The 25470-nt window shown below is 33.1% G+C and overlaps 1 protein-coding gene across 1 annotated transcript; it reads right to left on the bottom strand.

The window, feature by feature from the left end:
- Nucleotides 1–1895: 1895 nt before the first annotated feature.
- Nucleotides 1896–25338, bottom strand: LOC121380711 (oxidoreductase HTATIP2-like). The gene is made up of 6 exons (XM_041509663.1): nucleotides 25182–25338; nucleotides 11040–11229; nucleotides 10295–10402; nucleotides 9289–9426; nucleotides 7026–7087; nucleotides 1896–6114 (listed from the first exon to the last, which is right to left on the bottom strand). Exons 1-6 carry the CDS (start codon nucleotides 25316–25318, stop codon nucleotides 5859–5861), a joined length of 891 nt encoding a protein of 296 aa, XP_041365597.1. The 5' UTR covers nucleotides 25319–25338; the 3' UTR covers nucleotides 1896–5858.
- Nucleotides 25339–25470: the final 132 nt, after the last annotated feature.

Below are 25470 nucleotides of genomic sequence, written 5' to 3'. Positions count from 1 at the left end.
TCTCAAACTTTTTTACAACTGGTTTATCGAAGTGTGTGGTATGTGTCATGTTTGTGGGAAAAATAAAGTTTGTTAGTTTTGTTTAACGACACCACTAGAGCATATTGATCAATTTGGCGAGTTTGACACCCAATAGCTGATGTATTCGTCGTGCTGGGATGTCGTTAAACATTCATTCATTCATTCAATTTGGCGATTTCCTACTTATAGTCGTCGGAAACCCACATTTTTTCTAAAGCAACAAGGGATATTTTATATGCACTTTCCCACAGACAGGAAAGCACATACAGGGTTCGTAGTGGTCTTTAAATTCCTTCAAAGTCTTTGAATTTGAATCAAATATTTTTAGGTCTTTGAAAGTCTTCAAATTGTAATAGAAGTCTTTAAATTCTCACAAATTGTAGCCAAAGCAATGATCATATCTTTTACAGCTGCATACATTTGATATTTTCCAGTTAAAAGGTTTAATCTGTCCTGATGCATGTAAAAAAAGCTCAAAACCCAATCAGTTGAATTTTTGTTACTTGAAATCAGACATTACTTGAAATCAGACATTACTTGAAGCAATTTTTGTTACTTGAAATCAGACATTACTTAATTTTTTTTTTTTTTTAGAGATTATCCATTTCTGCACCTTCGAAGTGTTTCTAATCACTAAATGCAATTTTCATATATATATTTTTGAAATGCACATACCTCTGGGAAGATGATGTTTATGGAGATGAGCTCGTCTTTTTTTAAAAGGGTATTGCCCAGTTTCATAGTCACATACTTGTTTAACTCTATTGTAACTTTATCCAAACTTAGTGACTATTTTCATGGGTTGAAACTAGGGTCTGTGACTTTAAAATATGGTTATATTGACACATTGACTATATAATGAGGAATAGCACTGCCACTACACGGGTTCCTCCTGAATAACGGTGGTAGTTCATATCTTAAACTATAGGCATGTTCCTGTTATCAGATCTACGGTTTATTTTCCCATTCCAAAACTTGACAGTGAAATCTCGTCCCATTCCACTTTTGAGTAATAACAGTCGAATGAATTTAAACATGTTTATAATGTCATAATAAAAAAGACATACATAACACAAAGATTAAAACAAATTAAATAGACATCTAACAAATTTAAAATGGCATTCATAACAACTATATATTCTAATGTAAATGAATAAACTTGGAATATTAAAGTCTCTTAAAATATTTCGCTTAAAGATATGTTACCTTGTTCTATTTTTCAATTTTGTTTACACAAATTCTAAACCATGCATGAAGAATTTTTATTCTACCATTTGCAATTACATTATTAAGGAAAGGAAATCTAGTTCATTTTTTACTTTCTGAATCGCTAAAGAAGCACTGAGGCTATATTTTAGGCACTCTTTCTTTCTTTTTTTCAATCTAATTAAAATTAGCTCCACTATTACATGTGGATCTAACAGCAGCCTGTTGGAGCTCATGTCCAGTTGACCTTTCATTCGACCAATCAAAACCTTACTTGCAAAATCATGTCGGTGATCTGAAAAGAATTTGAAAACATTCGGGATTATGCCGAGGATATACGAAATGATTCGGGTGAATTACGAAGTATGCCGAAATCTAATTTCAGTATATAAAATTTGTATATAAAATTTGTTTCAAGACAAAAAAAAACAACCTGGGATGGTATAGCCATAAAATCTGTTTATACTAGTATACAATCCAGAGTTTATTACTGCACTTTTCCCCCTGTTTTTTCAATGTTGAAATAGACTAACAAGTTCGCCTATTGCATAAATAGTCTCACCCGATATTTTTAGAATTTGTATGCTCCCGAATAACACTATAAAAGGGGAAGTGTAATTGGTCGATATTTAAATTGTTATTTATAGATGAAATATCACCTGGACATGGGAGTCCACGCAATGCTGTTAGATCTACTGGTGAGACCAGTAGAGCTAATTTTAATCAGATTGTCTTTTTATATATATATATTTTTGGCTTTTACAGATTTTCACCATTAAATTAATTATTAGTTTTGGTAAATCTATTATGAATCTGGTGGTCCTGTTGTTTATAGTATCACCATATACATGTTATGTGAAACAAAAAAATTAACATCATGAAAACTAGGATCACTGACTTAAAATACAAAAAAATCTATAATCTAACACAATACACTGAACGTTATTCAGGATGTAAAAAATAAATAATAACTAGGTCCCAACAGATTGGTAAACACTGCATAATAAACAGAAGTAAATGTCACAAGTATGCACCATATACATAGCCTATATGTAATTGTTCCAAAATGATTAGAGTAAAGTGAGTACATTTTATGTCTGGAAGATAATATAGCACACGAGAGAAAAAATGGTACAAGAATTAGCTTAACAAAAATACCATATTTTCACAAGAAAGTAAAATGTGTAAAACTGAGTCACTGATGCAGTGAACTAGTACACAGAACACACAAAATAGATAAAGCAACATATCTTGAAATCTGCCCCATATATTTTGTCATGATCTTAAAACTGAACGTTGACATGTGCACACAAGTGATGCGATGTTCAGTTATCAAAGGTTAGTTGAGTTATTAATTCCTGAGTGCTAAATGCAGAACACCGACACCTGTCACGTAACTAGTGCTTAAATCTAAGACTAAAAGACTCCATCATATGCGGTCATGTGGGATAGAAAAAGTACACCCAAAGTGGTGAAAATTTCGACCTGGGACGAGGCTTGGCCGCATATGATGGAGTCTTTTTCTCTCATTCATTCGGTAAATAAACCATTATGTTACACGAACAAAAAACGATGGCTGAACAAGTAGCTTTTTTATTTGACCATTTTATCATAAATAAACTACACTATCGTATTTGCTGTGCTTGTTTCATGTGTTAAATAAAATTTAACACTACAAATTAATTAGATATCTTTTAAAATGAAGGTTTTAATAACAAAATATTAATTTAAAACTATCTCACATTAATATGACGTCATGTATTACCAACAGCGTCATAAATGCAAGCGCGTGATATCTCATGTAAGAGAAATTTCTTACATAAATTTCTTTCATGGGGTAGCTCTGTCCTATATAGCTATGAATTTAGGAGGTTTAAATATCAAAAGCACGTCAGGTCATAAATTTTAACATGCACATTCAGAACAATCTGTTGTTGCATATACCTGTCATGGGCACAGGTGTCACGAGCAACAAAAATTACACCTAAATAAGTAAATTTTAAAATATATACTACCAAATAAAAAAAATTATGCTATAACTTTTGGTCTGAAATAAGAGCTACTATGTAAATATTGAACATATTAGAAATGGTTAATAAATGAAATAACACATACCCTGATCTCATGATAAATGCTGGTTAGAATAATATGCTGATAAATCTTGTTGAATAGGTCTGTATATACTTCTTCAGATTTTATCAAACGCTACAAAGTACAGTTAAAGCATTGTAACCAAAATGATTCTCAAGTTTATATTCTCGTACAGCTTTCCTGAGCACACCCAGCTGTTACCACTTTGTCAACTGAGAATTAACTAGGTCTGTATAGGCATTGCAGATAGGAGGGCTAGCTCTGGGTGACCATAACATTTTACCAAATTGTCTATTAAACTTAAACAAATTGCTGAAACACATGAAATTATTTTGCCAAATTAAAATAACATTCGCCGAAGGTTTTTAAAATTCGCAACTGGCAAATTTGGTGAGTGCCAGAGATAGCACCGGATAGACAAGAGTTACTTCTCAGTTAATAGACAAGAGTTACTTCTCAGTTAATAGACAAGAGTTACTTCTCAGTTAATAGACAAGAGTTACTTCTCAGTTAGACAAGAGTTACTTCTCAGTTAATAACTTGTTCAGGGATCAATTGCCTCTCGAAGTACACAATGTTTTTTCGATAATTTTACAAGCACTTTTTGCTTTCCATCTTACAGCATTGCACAACTCTTCAGATGGAGAAAATAGTGCCAACATTAGGATGATATAAGTTCATACATCGTTGAACTTTACATTGTAAACTTGACTCCTAATACAGGTGGATGAACATTATGTTATAATCTAATTTTAAAACTATGTTTTTAGTTTTAACAGCTTTTACTGTATTTTGTAAAATACAAAAAATATCTAAACGATAATTGTGTAGGCCTAATGATGCAAATGTTTAACAACAAACATCCAATCAAAGCAGACACACTAATACACAGAATGCAATAAATAATGAAATTAGAAACATACAATGCATAAAATGTTTTACTATCCTGGATACAGGAATGTGGAAATATTTCATAATACTCTCCCATAATTATTCTATTAACATAAATTTTGAAATGTCATAATGATCTTTGATATAACAAGTGAACTTTGTGCTTTCTAAAGGAAGCATGCAATGGTTGCAATACCTTTACAAGTCGGAGCAAAATTCAACTTCAAGATTACGGGTTTACAAACAGAATATCATCAATAAATAGTTCTGGCTAGGGATTTTCGAGCTATCTTAGTGCTGCGAAATCATAAAATTACTGTCGTGCACCATAGTGACGTCATAGGTTATGATGGTTATATGATTTCATAGTGGTAAGATAGCTTCGAAAATATGGTCCCTGGTAGTCATTTCAAAAGGCAGCGAGACTTGACCAAATGAGAGAACAGCCTGGTGTACAACAGATTTCAGGATGAATTGCCATGGGAGACTTAACTGGATTTCATATCATTTTTATTTTGTAACATCTTTCAGCCAAAGATCCACTACTGGTTTACATTATCCTGTTTGTGCAAAAAACATTAACGAAAACCTGTATCGTTAACTGAAAATAGCTAATGTGGCATGTGGCTTTTGTCCCGTGTGGTAAATCCATTAACATTTGCCAACAGCCCAGACTCTCGAGTTGCCAGTTAAGGACAGCATAATTAAATATTAGGGGTCGAATTTACGAAGCCTGTTTTTCTTAAACACAGGTCTTTAAACATTGTAACTGTATGTACTTACACGCATGTAAGACATAAGCAGGTATTTTAAACATTGTAAATGTATGTACTTACACGCATGTAAGACATAAACAGGTGTTTAAACATTGTAAATGTATGTACTTACACGCATGTAAGACATAAACAGGCTTTGTAAATTCAGCCCTATGTGAATACGAATAAACAAACTTACATACCATATTTATCATCAGTGGCGTAGCGTGGGCGGGGCCACCGGGTGGTTGCCCATGGCACAAAATTCTGGACTGGTGGAAGGGACTCGGGGAGTGCTAACGGTCCACTGGTTAGGGGTTGCAATATTTGCCTTGCCCTGGGTGCTGGCAACCCACACTACACCACTGCTTATCATCACATAATGGTCCGACATTTTAAACTAGACAAATGTAGAGTAATAACCAGGGGCCCAGTTCACTACACTTGTAACTTTGCGATCTTTCAGTGCAGTGCAAATAGACATGCAAGGACAATATGATGTTGCTTAGGAGAGGGTTTTTTTTCAATTAGGCTCCAGGCTGTACCTTGCAGACGAGCAATAGGAATAGGTGTAAATCACAATAGATCTCCCCATCAAAACACTTTGTTTTTAATGCCATTTTAGTTTAAAATGTCCTTTTTGTTTGGCTGGAAAAGACAATATATTTCTGCCCTACGAGTTTTGTCATCTTTTTTTTTTAATTTCTTTTTACTGCATCCCATTATTTATGGCTAGTTATGGCCCTGGTAACACGATGTGAATTGCTTTTTAATTTTTTGTATCTTTATATCTTTTTTGAGAATAAGACAAAAGCTTTGTAGCCATTTCTTTAGTGCAAATTAATTACACACACGGCTTGTACTAAGTTCTTCTGACTCCTTCCAGCATCCGATTCACTTCTTGTCACCTCCATCTTGACTCTTGCTGCCACTACAGCCCTTGGATACCCCCGACAGCTGATGAATAGCTTTGTTTTCATACAGTTCCACAGGACGATCAACGGGGGCAAGCATATTGTTTATCATTGCCTTGGCAACTACATCCATAGGTGTCGTGATGGCTGTTGGGAACAGGTAGGCAACTGGTTTCAAGAAAAATTTGGCCACAGCCTCCCCGGGTCGACTTTCTTCACGCTCACCTAGTAAAACTCTGTAAATCAGAAAAAAGTGTCTAATGTTGTAAGTCCACAAGTATACATTTTAATAACCTGGGGTTTTTTAACATTCATTTCATGGTTTCTATGCAAGCATCTGAACAACTGTGTCATTGTTTTGGGTTTGGGTTTTTTGGGGGGTTTTTTTAATCCCACTGACCCCTTTCCTTTCTCTCCTTTGACTTCCTGATCTGACAGCTCCTCTTTCAACTTCTTTCACTGTCCACCTCCACATCCTAGTCCTTGTCTCTTGTGGCTATCAGTGTCACACACCTGTCATTTCCCATCAACCGTAGCTGTGACTTTAGTCTGACCACTTCGGAGAGTGTTGAGTAGTTACTTCTAGCACTGTAACCACTTACTATACTCCGCTACTACCAGCAGTCATTAGTGCCATAAAACAGAACAAAGTGCCTTATGTTGGAAGTCCACAAGTATACATTTTAATAAAACAGAACAAAGTGCCTTATGTTGGAAGTCCACAAGTATACATTTTAATAAAACAGAACAAAGTGCCTTATGTTGCAAGTCCACAAGTATACATTTTAATAAAACAGAACAAAGTGCCTTATGTTGCAAGTCCACAAGTATACATTTTAATAAAACAGAACAAAGTGCCTTATGTTGCAAGTCCACAAGTATACATTTTAATAAAACAGAACAAAGTGCCTTATGTTGCAAGTCGACAAGTATACATTTTAATAAAACAGAACTAAGTGCCTTATGTTGGAAGTCCACAAGTATACATTTTAATAAACTGTTTAATAAAATGAAAGTTGTTTTGTTCACATTTATGGTTTCCACACAACCTTTAAATAAATTTACTATTGTAAAGAAAAGAAATTTAAAATTAGATTAAATTAGACTGTCTCATAATAATTGTAACACTAACACTGGTATTACTCACCCAGGTCTTAAAAGTGACAGTCTTTCAAATTGTATGGCCTTAAGTTCTTCTTCTACTTGTCCCTACAAAGTAATACACATCAATGTAAGTAAAATTATTAATTATTAAAAACATAATTTATTATCTTTATTTAAGTAGTATATTTAACAAGTGATAGTAAATAAGCAGACTTGTATTCAGTTCGTAATTATCCAACAACTTCAGAATTATGGTGGTGGTGGTGGGTTGTTTTTGTTTTTATTTAATTTTATTTGGGTGGGGCGTGGAGACGTAGAAATCAGGATAAAATAGGACAAGTCTTTTAAATAGAACAATAAATAAATAAACTTGTGAATCTCAAGTAAGATCTTTTGAAATTATAAATAAAATTAGACCCAAAGTCAAAAGAAAGAAAGAAAGAAAGAAATGCTTTATTTAACGATGCACTCAACACATTTTATTTATGGTTATATGGCATCAGACATATGGTTAAGGACCACACATATATTGAGAGAGGAAACCCACTGTCGCCACTTCATGGGCTACTCTTTTCGATTAGCAGCAACAGGCCCAAAGTCAAAATCATCTGTTAAACATAACATGGATCGAGCCATACTCAGACCAAAGACATACAATGAATTTTACTTCTTGCCATACAGAATGAAACACCACTTAAAAACTAAAAGTACTTGAGTCATGTCTCGACACATGCCAAAATTTGTATTAACAAAACAATTTGTCAATATGTGGAAGAGGGTGTGACAGAGGTGTAATGAACTCACCCTCCTGAGAGTGAACTTTGTTTGGTTTTATTATGTCATTTTCTAAGATGCATTAATAATGAATACAAATTAACACTTTCGCCAATCTTTACTACAAGCAGAATGTCCAAAGTAAACATCAGAAGGTAATAGAAGGTCAGTGTTAGCCTACTGTCTGAATCAATAGGATTCCAGGGCTTCTAGATTATAGTAGCCCCACTCCCATGGCTAGTGATATTCAGTGTTAGCCTACTGTCTGAATCAATAGGATTCCAGGGCTTCTAGATTATAGTAGCCCCACTCCCATGGCTAGTGATATTCAGTGTTAACCTACCGTCTGAATCAATAGGATTTCAGGTCTTCTAGATTATAGTAGCCCCACTCCCATGGCTAGTGATATTCAGTGTTAGCCTATCGTCTGAATCAATAGGATTACAGGGCTTCTAGATTATAGTAGCCCCACTCCAATGGCTAGTGATATTCAGTGTTAGCCTATCGTCTGAATCAATAGGATTCCAGGGCTTCTAGATTATAGTAGCCCTACTCCTATGGCTAGTGATATTCAGTGTTAGCCTACCGTCTGAATCAATAGGATTCCAGGGCTTCTAGATTATAGTAGCCACACTCCCATGGCTAGTAGGGCTTCTAGATTATAGTAGCCCCACTCCCATGGCTAGTAGGGCTTCTAGATTATAGTAGCCACACTCCCATGGCTAGTGATATTCAGTGTTAGCCTACCGTCTGAATCAATAGGATTCCAGGGCTTCTAGATTATAGTAGCCACACTCCCATGGCTAGTGATATTCAGTGTTAGCCTACTGTCTGAATCAATAGAATTCCAGGGCTTCTAAATTATATATATAAATAACTACTATAACTAGCCCGACAGCTAATGGAAAAAAAGCTTGTCAAATGCTGCATTTAAGTCTTATTTTGTAAATATGAATATCTGTCCCCTCGTTCCACCCACAATCTAAGACTGATTTCAAGTTCTATCTCCCTCTTTAGGTCACATATCTGATTATTATTATTAGTAAAATTGTATTTATTTAAAGTAGGGCTAGTGAATTTTTAATCATGGCTAATAAATGTTTAAATTCACTGATCCCATGGCTACAGGATATTTATAAAATTCTAGAAGCCCTGGATTCACTCATATTCATTTTAATATAATGGTAAACAATGGTGCTTAAATTTACCTTTGTTTTGGCGTACAACAAAGAAGTACTGGTAAATGCTACATTGTTAAATTTACTTTTGTTTTGGCGTACAACAAAGAAGTAGATGCTACATTGTTAAATTTACGTTTGTTTTGGCGTACAACAAAGAAGTACTGGTAAATGCTACATTGTTAAATTTACCTTTGTTTTGGCGTACAACAAAGAAGTAGATGCTACATTGTTAAATTTACGTTTGTTTTGGCGTACAACAAAGAAGTACTGGCAGATGCTACATTGTTAAATTTACCTTTGTTTTGGTGTACAACAAAGAAGTACTGGCAGATGCTACATTGTTAAATTTACCTTTGTTTTGGTGTATAAGAAAGAACTATTCTTGTCAGCAGCCTGAGTTGACACGAAATTGTAGTGTTTACATCCTCCGGTTTTTGCAAGCTCTGCAGATTTCATGACATAGTCATGATCGACCCTAATGAAACCTTGCTGCCAAAAATAAAATGTGAAAGTTTTTATTAAATCATGAGAAGAAATACACTCGACCAGCTTCATAGCTAACAAGAACATGTGACACTTTATAAATAATCTACACTAATATGTGTTAGGTATCATAATCCATCCATTTTAAACTACACCTATTTCATATCCAATATATGGTTATTCCAACACCGGCAGTGTACTAATAAAACTGATCAACTGTTTTTAAAATCTGAAATTGGCGAGTGCCAGAGCTAGCTTTGAGTATACAAAATATCTGTTGAAATAAATAAGTATGTATTGATGCAACAATGATTAAAAGAAACGAAAATGTGAGGTGGTGGATGTTGTCTTCCAACATCACTGTAACCACTTTCTATGAAGTTAAAATGCGTCACAATTTTATATCATCACGGAATTAAAAATGATCCATTCAGTTTCTTCTATTTTTAAACCAAAACAAAATCTACTTCCCATAAAAGAGTAATGTAAACCAATAATTATGCTGGTGGTGCTTCCAAAATAAGATGGAAACAGCACTGGAAGTTACGATGCTAGTGCTGGATAGGGCCCGCTGTCAGGGCTAGCTCTGCCACTCACCAAATGCGCCAACTGCAAATTTTAAACACAATTGGCGAATTTTATTTTAATGTGGCGAAAGAATTTCATGCTATGGTTGATATTTCGTTAAAAATAATGGTGTGTTTCTGCAATTTTTGGAGTTCATTAGATAATTTGTCAACATTTTCTACACACCCAGAGCTAGCCCTGCTTTAGTTAAACATAGTTTTACGATAATCTAAATTGAGAACTTTTTCCACAGATGACTTAAGTTTACAAGACAGTTTACACCTGTCCGACCTATACATGTACTTACAGCTCCAGATTTTGCTCTTGTGGTGCCTAAGCAACAGAAACCATATTTAACATCTTTGAATATATCAGCATAGTCATCAAATTTTTCAAAGTCAACAACTTTCTGCTCCTGAAAAGAGATATTAAACGAATGTAAGAAATAAATGTTCAAGAAAACAATTCAACAGCCAGACCAAGAGGTCATAATCATGGTAACCCAAGTACAGTATAATGATATTCAACATAACATTATAATAATAATTCAAGTAAGGGTTGTCCAAGTAATCAGAATAATGGTAGGGAAAGTAAACAGTATATATAATGTCAGTGCATGACAACAGCATAATGATAGTCCATGAATACATACTGTATTTAATGGTAGACTAAGCCAGTAATCCATGTAACCAATATAATTAAATAAATGTTCAAGTAATCAGTACAGTGGTCGTTAATGTAATTAGTATGGTAATCCATGCAGTCAGCTGTTAACAGAAAATGTAAAGCAAAAACATGAATATATTCTCATTCAGACTTTGCCATTAACAAAATTTGAGTGGAGGGATTAATTGTTTAAAATGTTTCTCTAACTTTAATTACAGAGAGCCAGTTAAGATATCAAGTTAACATGCATATTGATACCATATAAACTGACATGCTATGGGGAGGTAAAAAGTATTCTTTTTCAATTAGTCTCAAGGGAGAGAATGTGACAGATCCCATTAAACAGCGAAGTCTGCACATTATCTGGTTCCATCAAATAAACTCACAAATTCATTTCCTATGTCATCATCCAGGTCAATCTCTCTGCGACCAATCAATAACACTTTCTTAAACAACTTGGCCTTGGCCAACTCCTTCGTAAGAACTTTTCCAACTGCTCCAGTGTAGCCAACAATAAATGCTGAGTGACCTTTCATTTTGAACTCTTCTGAATTGTTAGTTGCTTCAGCAGCCATTCTGTAATAACAGAAAACATATTCAATATATTACATCAAATGTGTAGCTATTCCCATACTGTCATTTGCTTTATTTGGATCCAATTATACATGAATATATGACTGTCGAAGACTGCCAAATATCTTTATAATAGACCTCTTTCACATTCCATTGTGCATGTCCATATCGCGGAGCAACTCGTGGACGCTAACTGTGAACTCATGCGAGATCTTGCAAAAATAGCCCTGCGTACAAGTTGGGGGGGCATAGACAATGGGAGAAATGTGAACATCTCCATGATTAATTATTCTATCAGTAGGGAACCCAAAAATTCTGTCAACACCCAATAAAGACTTATTGTAGACATTTGTGAATTATTGTTTATCACGAAATAAAAAATTATTTTGTTGTTAACGCCCGAGAAACCATCGGTTTGGATCCGTATATGATAAATATCAGAATCAGATATGGGCCGAAATACTATTAACGTGTGCGCGTGTATGTATGAAGATATTTATCGTATTTAATATGATTTAAATATTTATAAAGCATTATACAGATAAATACATTCAGGATTCTTGTCGGGATTTCTTTTCACCCAGTTATTTAAAATTTTGTTCGGTATGGGCCATTCCATGGTAATGATTTAAGCCAGAATGTGACATTCTGACTCTTATGATCTCCTTTACTAAAAATCCTTTTTAAATGGAAATACAGTTTTATCATTTATAGACTCATTACATATCGTAGTATAAGCACGTCAGGCCTAATTTTGTTTTTGTTAAAAAAAAAAAAAAAGACTTATAAAATGAATAGGTAAAATGTGCCAGGACGTGATGAAAATGGACATCACTTTTTTAACACTGCAGTAAATTCCAAAACTCTGCTCTCCTGATAGAATGTTTGCTTATTGAAATATACTGTTTAACATAATATCCAGTCTATTTCTAAATGCTGTATAGCGATTTACTAAAAAAAAATATTCTTTATGATGTAACATTTAATTTTTAAAATTTCAGTAGGAGCCAGGACGTGACGAGCCAGGATGTGACTTTTTGTCCAGTTCACTTATACAAGTAATAAATGATATGTATATCAAATACTAGTAATGAAACACTGTTAATTTATGAAATCAATGATATTTACTAGTTTTAAGTGTTTTTATCATCAAAATAAGTGCATAAAATCCTGATTAATTGAACTGTCATTGTGCAAAAAAAAGTTCTCATACTATATCAGGGGTTTCCCCAGAGGCATATGGCGTAGGGGGCCACTACACCTTACGTGTGTAAGTAAGTGCTTTGGCATCATGTAAGGGCCGTAAATCAATTGTTCCTACGCTTTAATTGGCTATGTGTGACAATCAACTGTTGGTTATAACAACTTTTAAACTTTACAGTATACAGGTATTCACACTTGTAATAGGTGAAACTTGTCCTTTATACTTGTAATTAGGTTTAAGGGCCTTAGTACCCTTTCGTAGCCATCGGGCATGTCAATAGTAGTTATTTACTAGCCCAACATTAAATATCACTAGCCAAGTGAGTGGGGCTACCATAATCTAGAAGCCCTGATTCATATAATATACTTTTATAACCAGTGACCATACTGTCAACAGCATTGTTTATCCTGTTGTTGCTAAGTCTGGTAATTTTTGTCTTACCTTTACATTACAATACATGTACAAACTAAAAAGATGAAGTATAGTTATAACTTTTTTGTTGGCTGTCGCATCAACTTTTGCTTTTAGCACAACACTGATTGTATAAATGTAGCTACATTTCTCATAAATTACATTTCCTGCATCAGTAAAGCTTCATTTATAGGTCTATCTATGAATGTTCACCTTAGTGCATGTCAAAATTTGTTTTTCAACTTTATTATTTTAAAATTTTAATTTAATTTTTGGAAGTTTAATTTGTTTAATGTTTTAAAAACATTTTTAACATGCATCGAGATAGATATCTACAGATACACTATCAATGACACTGAATATGTTTATGGTAGGCCAGACATTTAATTCTGTAGAATTCTTGTTTGCAAATTACCATATATTTTAGAATTAATATATTATTATATTTTGCCTTTTGTTGGTATTTTTATGAGCATCTGATTTAACTGGAATTCAAAATATGAACCCCAATCAGTATAGAAATTATAGTTTTTGGACAGTTTCTTCTTTCTGTTCATCATTATCTGATAGGCCAAACTATCAACAACGTACTATTGATGGATGACAATAGCAAAAATCTCAATGACACAATTGATTAGAATTTAATTTTCCACACATAAACCGTCACAAAGGAAAACCTACAACTTAGCAAAAAAAAAGGTTGTCTTATTTTTTGGTAAATAACAGGTAATAACCTTACAAAACTAAATCTAAGGTATTTGGGCTATATCTTAATTATATCTTGTAAAAATACAGCATGAATGACGTCACTTTTTCAATAAGTAGATGGCGTCAAAATGAAATTCCAATGTTATTACCGTATTCTAGGTTACTTCCCGTCCAATTTAAATGAAATCAATTGATTTGGAATCGGTACTTTGTTCATTTTATTTTTACCCAGTATTTTAAGTTATATAGTCCTTTTTTTTTTTTTAAAGCAATATAATCCGATTTAAAAAATTTAATAATTCTACAGATCCCATACATGAATGTAATACTAATTAATGAGAGATATGAAATTTAGTGAACTATAATATTTCGCACCAATGTTTTTCAATTTTTTGTTACATATTGCACCTCACCCCACTTTATTCACATTCCTGTATCCACTATGGAGTATTTTCATATTTTGTTGGTGTCATACTGTCGAATGATATCGTTTCATTCTTCGGTTGGTAGTGGGCATGTTGTAACCTGGTACATGGGGCGGACAAAGGGTCGAATAGTTGTATATTTAGTTTTGTTTCTGTTGTGACAAGTGTTCTCACTGCTCCATTTATTTTCCTGCATCCAACTATATTTTACAGAACCCAGCTCTGCTATTTCATATTGGACACTTTTTTTTTCACACTGAAAAAAAATATCGATCAGTCGGCACACTCGACATCAAAGAAAACAAGCCGCAATGTGTAAAAACACAGTAGCTTACAAACATTACTGTAACGTAAATTAACATTATTTTAAAAGCCTCGGTCAGTCAGTCTTTTGTGTTCAGTAACTTCAGGGAATAAAAAATCCCATCGCGCGACAACCGTGTCAAGTGAAATTTTCATGCAGGGCAAATAATTATGTTAACTGCATATGCCCGATGAACGGGGGCGTAAAGCAAGTTTATAATGTCCGAGTTCACTTGAACAGAGCATAAATATTATGAACTGTATTCTTATAAAAGTTGCAAGACATTTTAGTTTAGATATAATAAACCTTGTAGCAGAACATACTTAATGGGGTTTTTTCAGCAAATGTAAATCTACGTTCGTGTAAAATTAATGGGTAAGGTAAAGTTAGATTTCATTAGCCCTACGTCATAATCGTTACAAGTTAAGATTTCATTAGACATACACCATAATCATGATAGTGCAATGCCCTCTAAGCATACATGAATATATTCAAAAAAATTCTGCTTTACTAATAGTTTCTAACAAATAAATTATGCTCAATAAGTTAAAAATACAAGGCTGCAATCGATGTATACCCCCTCCCCGGCTGTTGTTTACCAAGCCTGCACTATTTAAAAACATTTGCAAAGTAACATGTTTACTTTGAGCCCGGCCACGACTGTTTGCGACAGAGTTTTCTCAGCTAGGAACAGGGTAAAAACACCCCAGAGAAGTGTTTTGGGGCAAAAAAAATAATAATAATATACACACAATAATGACACATGGGCCAAAATCCCTAAACATTTTTGAACCAATGCCAGCCATAAAGGAATGACTTACGAGTGGAAAGGAATCTCACCACATCCACGGCCATACAAGTGGTCACGAAGGCATACATTGACACAATAATTATATTTAGATGAACAAGTGGACACTACCAAACAAATAAAGTTAAAATGAACAAATGGACACTATTTAAAAAATAAAGTTTAAATCAATAAATAGAGAAGACAGTTGATACTACTGGACAGACATATACATTTAGTACTTCCTGGGTAAATGTTGTAACCTGCTGGCAAAATTCTTTATTTGTGCAATTAAACTAATTACTTTCAAGATTATTACATTATTAAGCACTGTATTAAATTAAATAGGAGTAACACAACTTGGTTACCTAAAGAAATATGGGCAAGTGGAAAAATATATGGGGAAAGTGAATATCTGATTGGCACTTGCCTTGTGGCAAGTAATTTTTTTTTTAATTTTTTAACCCCTGAAATTTCGTCTGATATTTTGTTCTCAATTGCAGATGTAGTTAGTCATAACTGATGATTTTTAATTACTGTCATTTGTTTATTCGGTAATTCTTTATAAAATATTAGAAACTTTTCATTTTGGGGTATCACTGCTTATAAAAATAACGGAAGTGGTAGTGTTCATCATTAAAAGTATTTTTTTTGGACGCCAAATTATATATATATCGCCTTTACAAAAACGAAACTACTTTTTATCATCTGGCAATATCAGTGCGATCGATTCATTTGATGAAGAAATAAAAAGAACACAGACATGTTATCCCAATTTAAGGGATCACCTTTATTTTTTTTAGATATTTTGAAATCTTTATTAAAATAATATTAAAATTTTGCAAAGTCGACCAATACCCAATGATAGGCCTATACGTAGCCCATGTACTCGGGCTAGCCTATACGGTAACCATGTTTCCCACCCATTTTTTTCTTTTTCTCTTCTGGTTTCTTTTCTTTTTTTGGGGGGGTGGTGGTGGGGGGGCTTCCACCCTCCTTTAATTTTTACCCAGCGAGAATATTATGTAGGCCTACATTTCCTTCTGCTCTTTTTCCATTTCCCTCAACTTCAAAATATGGTCATAAATTTGATTTCAGATTATTTTCTAAAAACAATCTACTGCATCCTTTCTGTAACTTATGCTAATTGAAACAGGTTCAGTGTCATTCTGCTCACTGGTGTTTTCATCAGATAAGTGTTTGATTCTAAGTTCAGTATTATTGTCAACTTCTACTGGATTGTATTTATCATATTCATCCAATACAGTTAAAGTTAGAGAACACTGATTTATTAATCATCGGCTATTGGATGTGAAACATTCAGTAATATTGACCTATAGTCTTACAGAGGAAACCCACTACATTTTTCTATTAGTAGCAATGGATGTTTTATATACACCATCCCAGACAGGATAGCACATACCACGGCCTTTGATATGCCAGTCGTTGTGCACTGGATGGGACGAGAAATAGCCCAATGGTTCGACCGACAGGGATCGATCCCAGACCTACCGCGGGCACTTTACCACTGGACTACGTCCCGCTCATCATCTAATACAGATACTGTTTCTTCAGTTTTCACTGTTTTTAGTCTTCGTCTTCTATTTTGAATTCCAAAATGTGCCTCAAAAAGTAGGCCTACTTCAGGCTCTTGTAAAATTAAAATATACATCTGTAAGGAAAGAAAACCAACTCCTTTTATAAAAATATGTGAAGTGAGTAAAGTGAACAGATATTATAATAATTTAATAATTATCACACACACGCACATACACACACAGCAATAATAATAATAATAAAATTGGTTGAGGGAGAAACAACCTTTCGAGAATTGATCTACTATACCTCCACATGTTAATCTCTAGACCAGCTTATGCAATGACATCATGATGTATGATAAAGGTATATAAATGAAACGTTTCTGTAATCGTACCGCAATGTGTGTGCAGACGACAGTAAATTTGTTTGCAAACGATGGTAAAATAAATAACTAAAAATGTAGTATTTTTACAGATATATATTTTTTTTTTTTTAGGAAATGATTTAGTTTTCAGTATTTAGATTATAAATAGAAATAGGAGTAGAAATAGTGGTGTTGATTGTAGTCCACAGAACAGGTAGGCCTAACCAATTTGATGTTTGGTCTAACTTATGAATATTGTATATAACTTCTGGAAAAGTTGCTGAACTTTATGTTATGTATAGTCATGTACGTTATAAAAACGTGTGATACTTGCATACCATATCGATATATAGGACTTCTCCCTATGTTTGTAAATGTGTATCAAAGTACTGATGGTATCGCTAACTATCTCGATCAATGTTCTCAGGTACAAAATACAAAATAGTAACCAAACACTATTGTACATACAGATATATGTTTACTTCAAACTGATCTTCATGTAAAAAAGATGTCATCTTCTAAATTTTTCAAAACAAACAATGCAAACAGCATGTCAACTTTTACTTCCGCGTTTACATGTGACGTCAAACTTTGAGCTGCGTTTACTCGGTTTCTGACGTCATGCTAAGTTGTAGGTTTTCGCATGTGACAGCTCATATATCTTTTATCAATTGCATCCTTCACTGGAGAAATGTTGGTTTATATATTCCAATTCATGTTTGGATACCTGTATTTGCCAAGGAATAAACTTAAGATTTTATTAACACACTGTATTTGAACAATTCTTTGACACAATATTTATTTTATGTGTATACCACAGGGCTCGAACTTAAGAATTTATCACCCACGCAAATTTAAAAAAAAAAAAGCCATTGGTGAAAGGGCCCACAGACGGCAATTTTGAGTGTGCCGCCGGTAATTTTTAAAAACTGACTTTTGCAACAAATAAACTTGACTGTAAGGTTATTTTTCTGTATGTACATATAGTCATATTTCTTCAATTTATGTCAATAAACTTCAATAAACAAGAATGTATTAAAAATGGAAGGAAGGAAATGTTTTATTTAACGACGCACTAAACACATTTTATTTACGGTTATATGGCATCGTACACATGGTTACGGTTATTAAAAATGGAATCATGGACTACTAGCATAAGCTAACATTTAATGGAACCTGGTGTTTCTCAGACGAAGTTGCCCAAATTTTCGGTGAATATGACATGAAATTATTCTCTTTATGACACTAAACTCTATACAGTGTTCTTGCTAGGTGAAAATTAAAGGAGGATGGTCGCACGACATCCCGACCCCACCATTTAAAAAAAAAAAAAAAAAAAAAAAAAAAAAAGAGTGAACGTTTGGTTACCGTATATTGTTGTATGTTAGTCGACTTTGTAGCAATACCTATCCCTTATTTTGCCCTGGTATTGAAAAGTTGGTACGATGTACAAGTTGTCTTATCTTTTATGCACCGTTAGTTAAAAACGTAGTTCAGTTAAAACGGAGTGTCAGTCTGACATTCATGGGCATTTGTTTTGTTAGACTGATCAAAGTTTTAATATTATTATTTTAATAAAGATTTTAAGATATCTGAAAAATAATAGGTTTTTCAAGTGATCTCCTACTGTGGGATAACATTTTTCTGTTCTTTTTATTTTCATTGAATGAATCGATCGCATTGATATTGCCAGCTGATAAAAAATAGTTTTGTTTTTGTAAAGGCAGTGTATATATTATTTGGTGCCCAAAATAAATGATTTTAATAATGAACACTACCACTTCCGTTGTTTTTATAAGTGGTGATAATATATCCCACCCAACCCCAAAATTAAACTTTTCTATATTTTATTAAGAATTGCTAAATAAACAAATGACTGTAAGTAAAAAGCATCAGTTTTGACCAATTAAATCTGCAACTGAGGATAAAATATCAGACACAAGTTAGTGGATACAAAAGATAGAATGACCGTTCTGATCATGTGGCAAATTTGGCGCCAAATAAGTGGTTTTTCAGTCGGAGATTGCTGAAACGATAAAAATAAAAACAGTTCATTGCTAAAATAAAATATCTTTTATTGTGTGTATCAAACATACAAACAGATACTGGTATGGGATACAACAGAGGCTGTTAAAAATATTGTTAAATTACATTACGGTCACCGTCGTAAGCTACTGAAGTTTTCTGTCAGTTGTGCTTTCGTACACAATACGGCTTGTTTCCTTTGATGTCCAGTGTGCAGACTGATTGATATTTTTTAGTGTGAAAAAAGTGTGCATTTTGAAATAGTGGAGGTGGGTGTTGTAAATTGTAACAGAATGCCGAAAAATAAAGAGGGGCGCAGAAGAAAAAAAAATGGGGATGTCAAACGTGAAAAGGGATGGCATAACACGAAAGCGAGGAGGGAAAATGCAGTGAGAATGTATATTATATAACAACACAGGGTATGCGCATGACTAGTTCCATCAAGTGGTATTAACCAAACAACCATTAACTTCAACCAGGATCCGAATGCTCGTGTTAAATACTGGCAGACAATATTTATACATTTTGCTGTCGATGAGGAGCTTTACCGATAGCAGTAGGACCTAATTTTTATCCGGCGGAATAAAAGTGCCATCGGTGATGCCCCTAACTAACGGTAGTTTATATGTCACCAACGGAAATTGCCGTTGTTGCTGCCATTAAGTTCGAGCCCTAGCTTGCAGTTTGGATTCATAAAATGGAAAATTTGGTATAAATACAATATTCTTTAAATTGGTGGATTATCAATAATTCATTATTTGGTCAAAACATAGAAGCATAGAATTAATTGATAATAGTATTTTTGTATCTACATAAATCCATGTTAAATATTCGAAGGGGTTCCCCCGAACGTCCAGTTTCTCTGTTTCCGATTCTTGATAGCGAGAGCAAAAATATTGAAAATAAAAGTAATTTCTTTTAGGTATATCTAGTCAGTTTTGCCAATTTCTCTATATAGAGAGATTTAATACATTTTTAATCTTTACTCAGTTTAACCTGCCATCTTGAATGTCGCGTCCTGGCTCAATGTCACATCTTGGCTCAAAGTTTGAGGTGGTTATTTTAATCATTTAACAGTCACCTTTTATTTATACTTGGAACATTGAGAAGAAGGAGAATTAAAAAAGATTTTTATTTCTGAAAAATAGTTTTAAAATAAAACTAACTTTTATATGTCAATTCAGCCAGAACGTAACATTACATATTTTGAAAAATAATTTAATATACTAATTATGATATGAAAGAAGGGAAAGTAGTATTTTCATATGCAGTATATTTTAGATATGATGTCCTGATACCTAATTTTTTAATTTGACATAACAGTAAAGAAATATTACCAAAAATTAAATATCACGTCCTGGCTTACAAAAATAATTTTTTCAAATAAAACTGTCATTAAAACACATAAAACTGGCAGTATATTTTTATGTGCTTAAGGGTGTTAACGTTAAGCTATAATAAAAACTTAGTTTAACAGATCATTTTTAAATTTTCACACCCATGGACAAAAACCATGGAATAAAATTAAACGATACATATGAAATTTGAGTTACAGTACTATACAACATTTGAATTAGGCCTGTAGGAACGATAAGGGAGTTGGGAGTGGGGACACAATCTGAAACGAGGTTATTTAGCCTAAGAAACATGTAAGATTAGACTAGATGACAGCTTGATAATATGGCTACAAACTCAGGATGGTCTCTTTATTATAAACTCATGAGGGTTTATTATGCGCAGTCATAATGTACTTCATTTGAATGTCGGAAGCAAACATATTAAGTAATGCCTTGGACGACGGACAATCAACAAAAGTAAACAGGCCAAGCCTGAATTAAGCCAAAATAATTAAAATGGTGAATGAAAAAGAAGAAATAGGGCCTAATAAATAAATAAATATTTTTAAAACTTCGTAAATATCAGATATTTCATATAAAGTTGTATATGACTAATATAAATGATGTTGAAGTGCAATTAAAGCAAGAATCAATCAAAGAAAGAAAATAAATTGAATAATAAAAAAAATATAAAAAATACATGTAAATAAAAAACCTAATTTTAACCTTCGTAAATACCAGATATTTCAAATGAAGTTGTATGTGATTGATATAAGTGATAGCGAAAAGTAAATAAAAGAAAGAAAGAAATATAATAAAATAAATAAATAAAATATATATATATATATATATATATACACAGTAGAATCTCATTGGCTCGAACACTGTCGGTGCATCAAAGTCTGTTCGACCCATCGGGTAGTTCGAACCATGCATTCGGCCGTTGTCGGGTGCTTCTGTAACACAAAAACCAATCGGAAAACCTCGCATATTTCCGTAAAACTGGCTTGGGCGAGATGGTCCGATTGACTCATGAGTAACGAAGTCGCCTTCAAATGTCGGATGAGATACATATTTGTAACTATTATTTATCACCGTTGAATAAACAAATAACAAACACACTGGTAGTCTGTATTTATAAATATTTATTAATTTAAAAAATCGTTCTTTATTATGCTGTTGTAGAATCTTTTGTACCACCATGTACACTGAATATTTTTCTGAAATATATACTGCAATTTACATTCACATAGTTTCCAAACTTTCCATCGAGTCATTGTAAAATTGGGGGGGACATCAGATAATCTGTCCCCCCACTGCTAAAAGTGGGGGGGGGGGGACATGTCCCCCCTGTTCCCCACCAAATGACGCCCATGGCCCTAAATGTATAACCCACTACCGAATACACTGAACCATCTATTACCGTGTGTCACACTGTCATACCCTCATTTAAATTTAATTATTTTGATAGTGGGTTTAGATATCAACCATGAGTTTGCTCAATTATTTTTCCCCTGGGGGAGGGAAAGCGCGAATGACGATGGATCACACTTGACCAAAAACCAAACGTACAACACGACAAAAACCTGAGTTACAACATGATTTAAGTGTTTGTTTTATTTTACTGTTATACTCGTAAATGTGTAATGTTACAAAAAATTGTATAAAAATCCAGTTATAATTGATCAGGAATTTGGGCTAGTGCTTTATCTTGGTGGGCTAGTGGTTTTCACAAACCCACTAGCCCTGTGGCTAATGACTTTTCAAAATATTTGTCATACTCTGCTATGCTGATGAAATATTAAAAGGTCCATTTACTTCAGTTTACATTTATAAAATGTTGTTGTATGCTATATATGGCATTGTTGTTGTCCTTGTTATTAAAATAATGCGTATTTTGTTATTAAAATGTTTTAAAATAATGCGTGTTTTGGGCTTTTTTAAACAGGTTTTAACATAACATATCGAGGTCTGTTCTCGTTACAGCCAGTTTAGGGCAAAATACATGCAATTTTCTGCTGTCTGCCATTTTGTTTTTTTATGGAATACTCTTATAGAGTGGTGAAAGATTCTAAAATATTAATATAAAATCAATGATCTCTAGTGGTATCTTTAAACAATCAAATAATATTAATAATAATAAAATAATATGACGTCATCACATTTGCATTTATATCATAACATGTTATTACATTCAACAGTTGTTAGATTAAGTCATATCCTTTCACCCCTCTTGTAGAATATTCTATAAAAAGTCAAAATGGAAGCCGGCACAACATTACATGCTTTTTGCCCTATGCGATCTCAGCGAAGTCGATACAGGTGACATGGTTAAATAATTTTTTGGTAATTTAAAAAAAAAAGCAATTTAGTTTAATTCGACATCAAAAATATTTCAAGGGAGGTAACTCTGACCCATTGACCTGCAAAAGCGAAAATATAGAACTTCACAGCAGGGACACATTTTGATAACATTAAACGTATTTGATGCTTTGTCATTATTTATCCACCCATTATTAACTTTTTGGGTAGAATATATATCATACTGAAGCGTTATTTTTAGAAGACAATGCATATTTAATTCAAAATAACTTAAAATAATGTTTTGCATGATGACTCAGCAGTTTCTGATAGCTGAAGTTGATTTTAAAAAACACTTTGATAATGCATAACTATTCAAATATAGACGTAAATCTATTTTTATGTAAATCATTTGAATGAGTTTAGCATATGACTGGATCAGTTTTATACAAAAGAATAGTATTAATGCAATGGAAATAAATTAAACAGAATTTGTACTTTTTAAGTCTGTTATATTTGTAAATACCTTTTTTGAAAGAAAAATGTTTCAGGTACCATAACTTCTCACATTGTGACACAAACTTAAATTTTTTGGGAACCAAGTAACATTAAATTCTAAGTATAATTATACTTTTTCATCACTTCATCAATGAATATTACTGTTAAAAATGGTAAAGAATTAATTATTTGTAAAAGATACTAAAAGTAAAGTGAAAATAACTACATACAGAAAAAACATTTGAAGGTGTGTTTCATCTGATGTAATGAATATTTCTGTTTACAAATATTATGTCAAACTAATTACAATATTTGAAACAAAAATATAAATAACCATGGTCATAATGGGTATTTTTCTTTATTCAGGAAATGTGTAGTCTCTGTGCGTCTATGGAGAAACCTGAAATGGAAACGGAGTGGGAGAGTACACGTGGTTATGAGACAACTTTCAGTAGATTCAAATTATACTTCAAGCTTGATGCTGTTATGTTTTCTGTTTCCAACTGTGACAGAACCTAGAACAGAAATGAAGTGTGTGACAATAATTCATAGACAAATTTAGACTAATACTCTTTCATGGATGCTAAATTTGGTAGATCTAGCCATAAATGTTTTATTATAATTCAAAGTGGTATATAGTTATATTTATAATAATTCATTGTTTGAATTTGTTTTTTTATAAGCACTTTTATTGAACTAAAATAATCATAGCTGCATTTAGTAAATTATTTAGCACACATGTGACTGCTGTCTCATGCCTTAAGTGTTTCAGCTGCTAAAATATGTTTTGGGGATATTTTTTCTGGATAGAAATTTACCTTTCTGATATTGTACGAGTGTTTGGACATTCCTTTCAAAGGTGAAATATGGCTACTTATATTGCTTTGTTTCTAATAATGATATTGAAGGTGTAAAGTATGTAAATATTTTTGTAAGAAATTGATTAAACATATTGGCCAATCATTGGCATTCGTCGTGTGATAAGTTTTTACTGGTTTGAGTTAAAAGACGGGTACATATGATAAGTTTTATTGCATCTTTTATTGAAATCTTCAAGTATTCAATATTATTATGAGTCTAGGTAAATGTTTTAAAAATATTTTGAAACAAGAAGCTTATTTTTTATGTAACGTATATCCACTTTCCATCTGCGATCTAAACCTTTGTTTTCCTTTTTATTATTGGTCTGGATGTACATTATTGTATAAGCGTAAATAAATGTGAACTGAAAATGTTATTCTGATGTAACATTTATATCAATTATTATGTCATTAAATTACGTATTCCAAGATTTCTGTGTTTTTTTTGTCATTTTGGAGCGGTTTCGAACCTACCCCAAGAATACATAGGCCTATGTTATCAGAAATAATAGTAACCCTTTATATTTTCACTTGAAATTTTCAGAGATGCAACATTGATAACTGCTTGTAACATGTATAAGCTTACAACAGAAATTTCTCTGTTATTTTTTGGTTTACAAAAGTGGACGTAAATAACAATTAAAATCGTCATGTCGGCCATGTTTGGTCACAGAAGTACAAGGCTACTACGACTTTATTTTGCTTCATTTGGATAATATAGTGATGTTTTTTCAATAAGAGCAACATATTTAATGAAACTATGACCATAAAGAAAGAATTTTTTTTATAATTTTTTTGGGGTCTGCGGTACCTATTGATTATTCTACAGAATATTAAGCTACAGTATGATAATACAACAGTTACAAGCTTTAGTAGTAAACAATCATACCTATGAATGAAAATTTAATGTAGGCCTAAACCTTCAAAGTATTATACTATTAACATGGGTCTTATAAGCATAAATTAGCTATGATATAACCTATAAGCTGTATTTATGTAAATTGTAATCCATGTTTATAAATGTTAGTTGATACCGATTGTGCCCTAAAGGTCACTAATCCTCCAATAACCTGTGCACGTTTGCACTGTGGTGTTTACATCAGACGATCTGAGGCTGTCTCGGTGAAATTTGTAGAAATAATTTACAGTTTGGTATTAAAAATTCATCAAAAAACGTGCTGTTTTGAGAAACCTGCAATTCCGTTCGACTTCAGGTGAGTCTTGCACTTCGTGGTAGAAGAAAAACGCGCCTAGAAATAAGGCCACTGTAAGAACACCCAATCCCACTCCTGGCAAGACGTCCTCGCACTTGATCCACAGAAACTGCATCGTCACTCAAGAGAATGTTGTAACCCTACCCACCCTCGCTGTCAAAATTAGACTCATTGACTGTTCCACATTCGATTCTACCCTTGTTATGTTTTCAGTCTATTTGGTACCATATTATTGGTGCACTGAGTGATTTTTTACGTATTGTATTC

The sequence above is a fragment of the Gigantopelta aegis genome, chromosome 9, assembly GCF_016097555.1.
Source record: "Gigantopelta aegis isolate Gae_Host chromosome 9, Gae_host_genome, whole genome shotgun sequence".
NCBI lineage: Eukaryota > Metazoa > Mollusca > Gastropoda > Neomphalida > Peltospiridae > Gigantopelta > Gigantopelta aegis.
The sequence above is the reverse complement of the archived record's forward strand: the minus strand, read 5'-3'. Positions and strand labels throughout refer to the sequence as shown.

Bases quoted from the DNA above. Each gene is read 5' to 3' on its own strand.
- LOC121380711 (XM_041509663.1), bottom strand. From the start codon at position 25,318: ATGCAGTTTCTGTGGATCAAGTGCGAGGACGTCTTGCCAGGAGTGGGA. The intron at 10,403-11,039 runs GTGAGTTTATTT...ATCTCTTTTCAG, and splicing joins ATGACATAGGAAATGAATTT to GAGCAGAAAGTTGTTGACTT. The intron at 7,088-9,288 runs GTAAATTTAACA...ATTACTTTGTAG, and splicing joins TCTTATACACCAAAACAAAG to GGACAAGTAGAAGAAGAACT.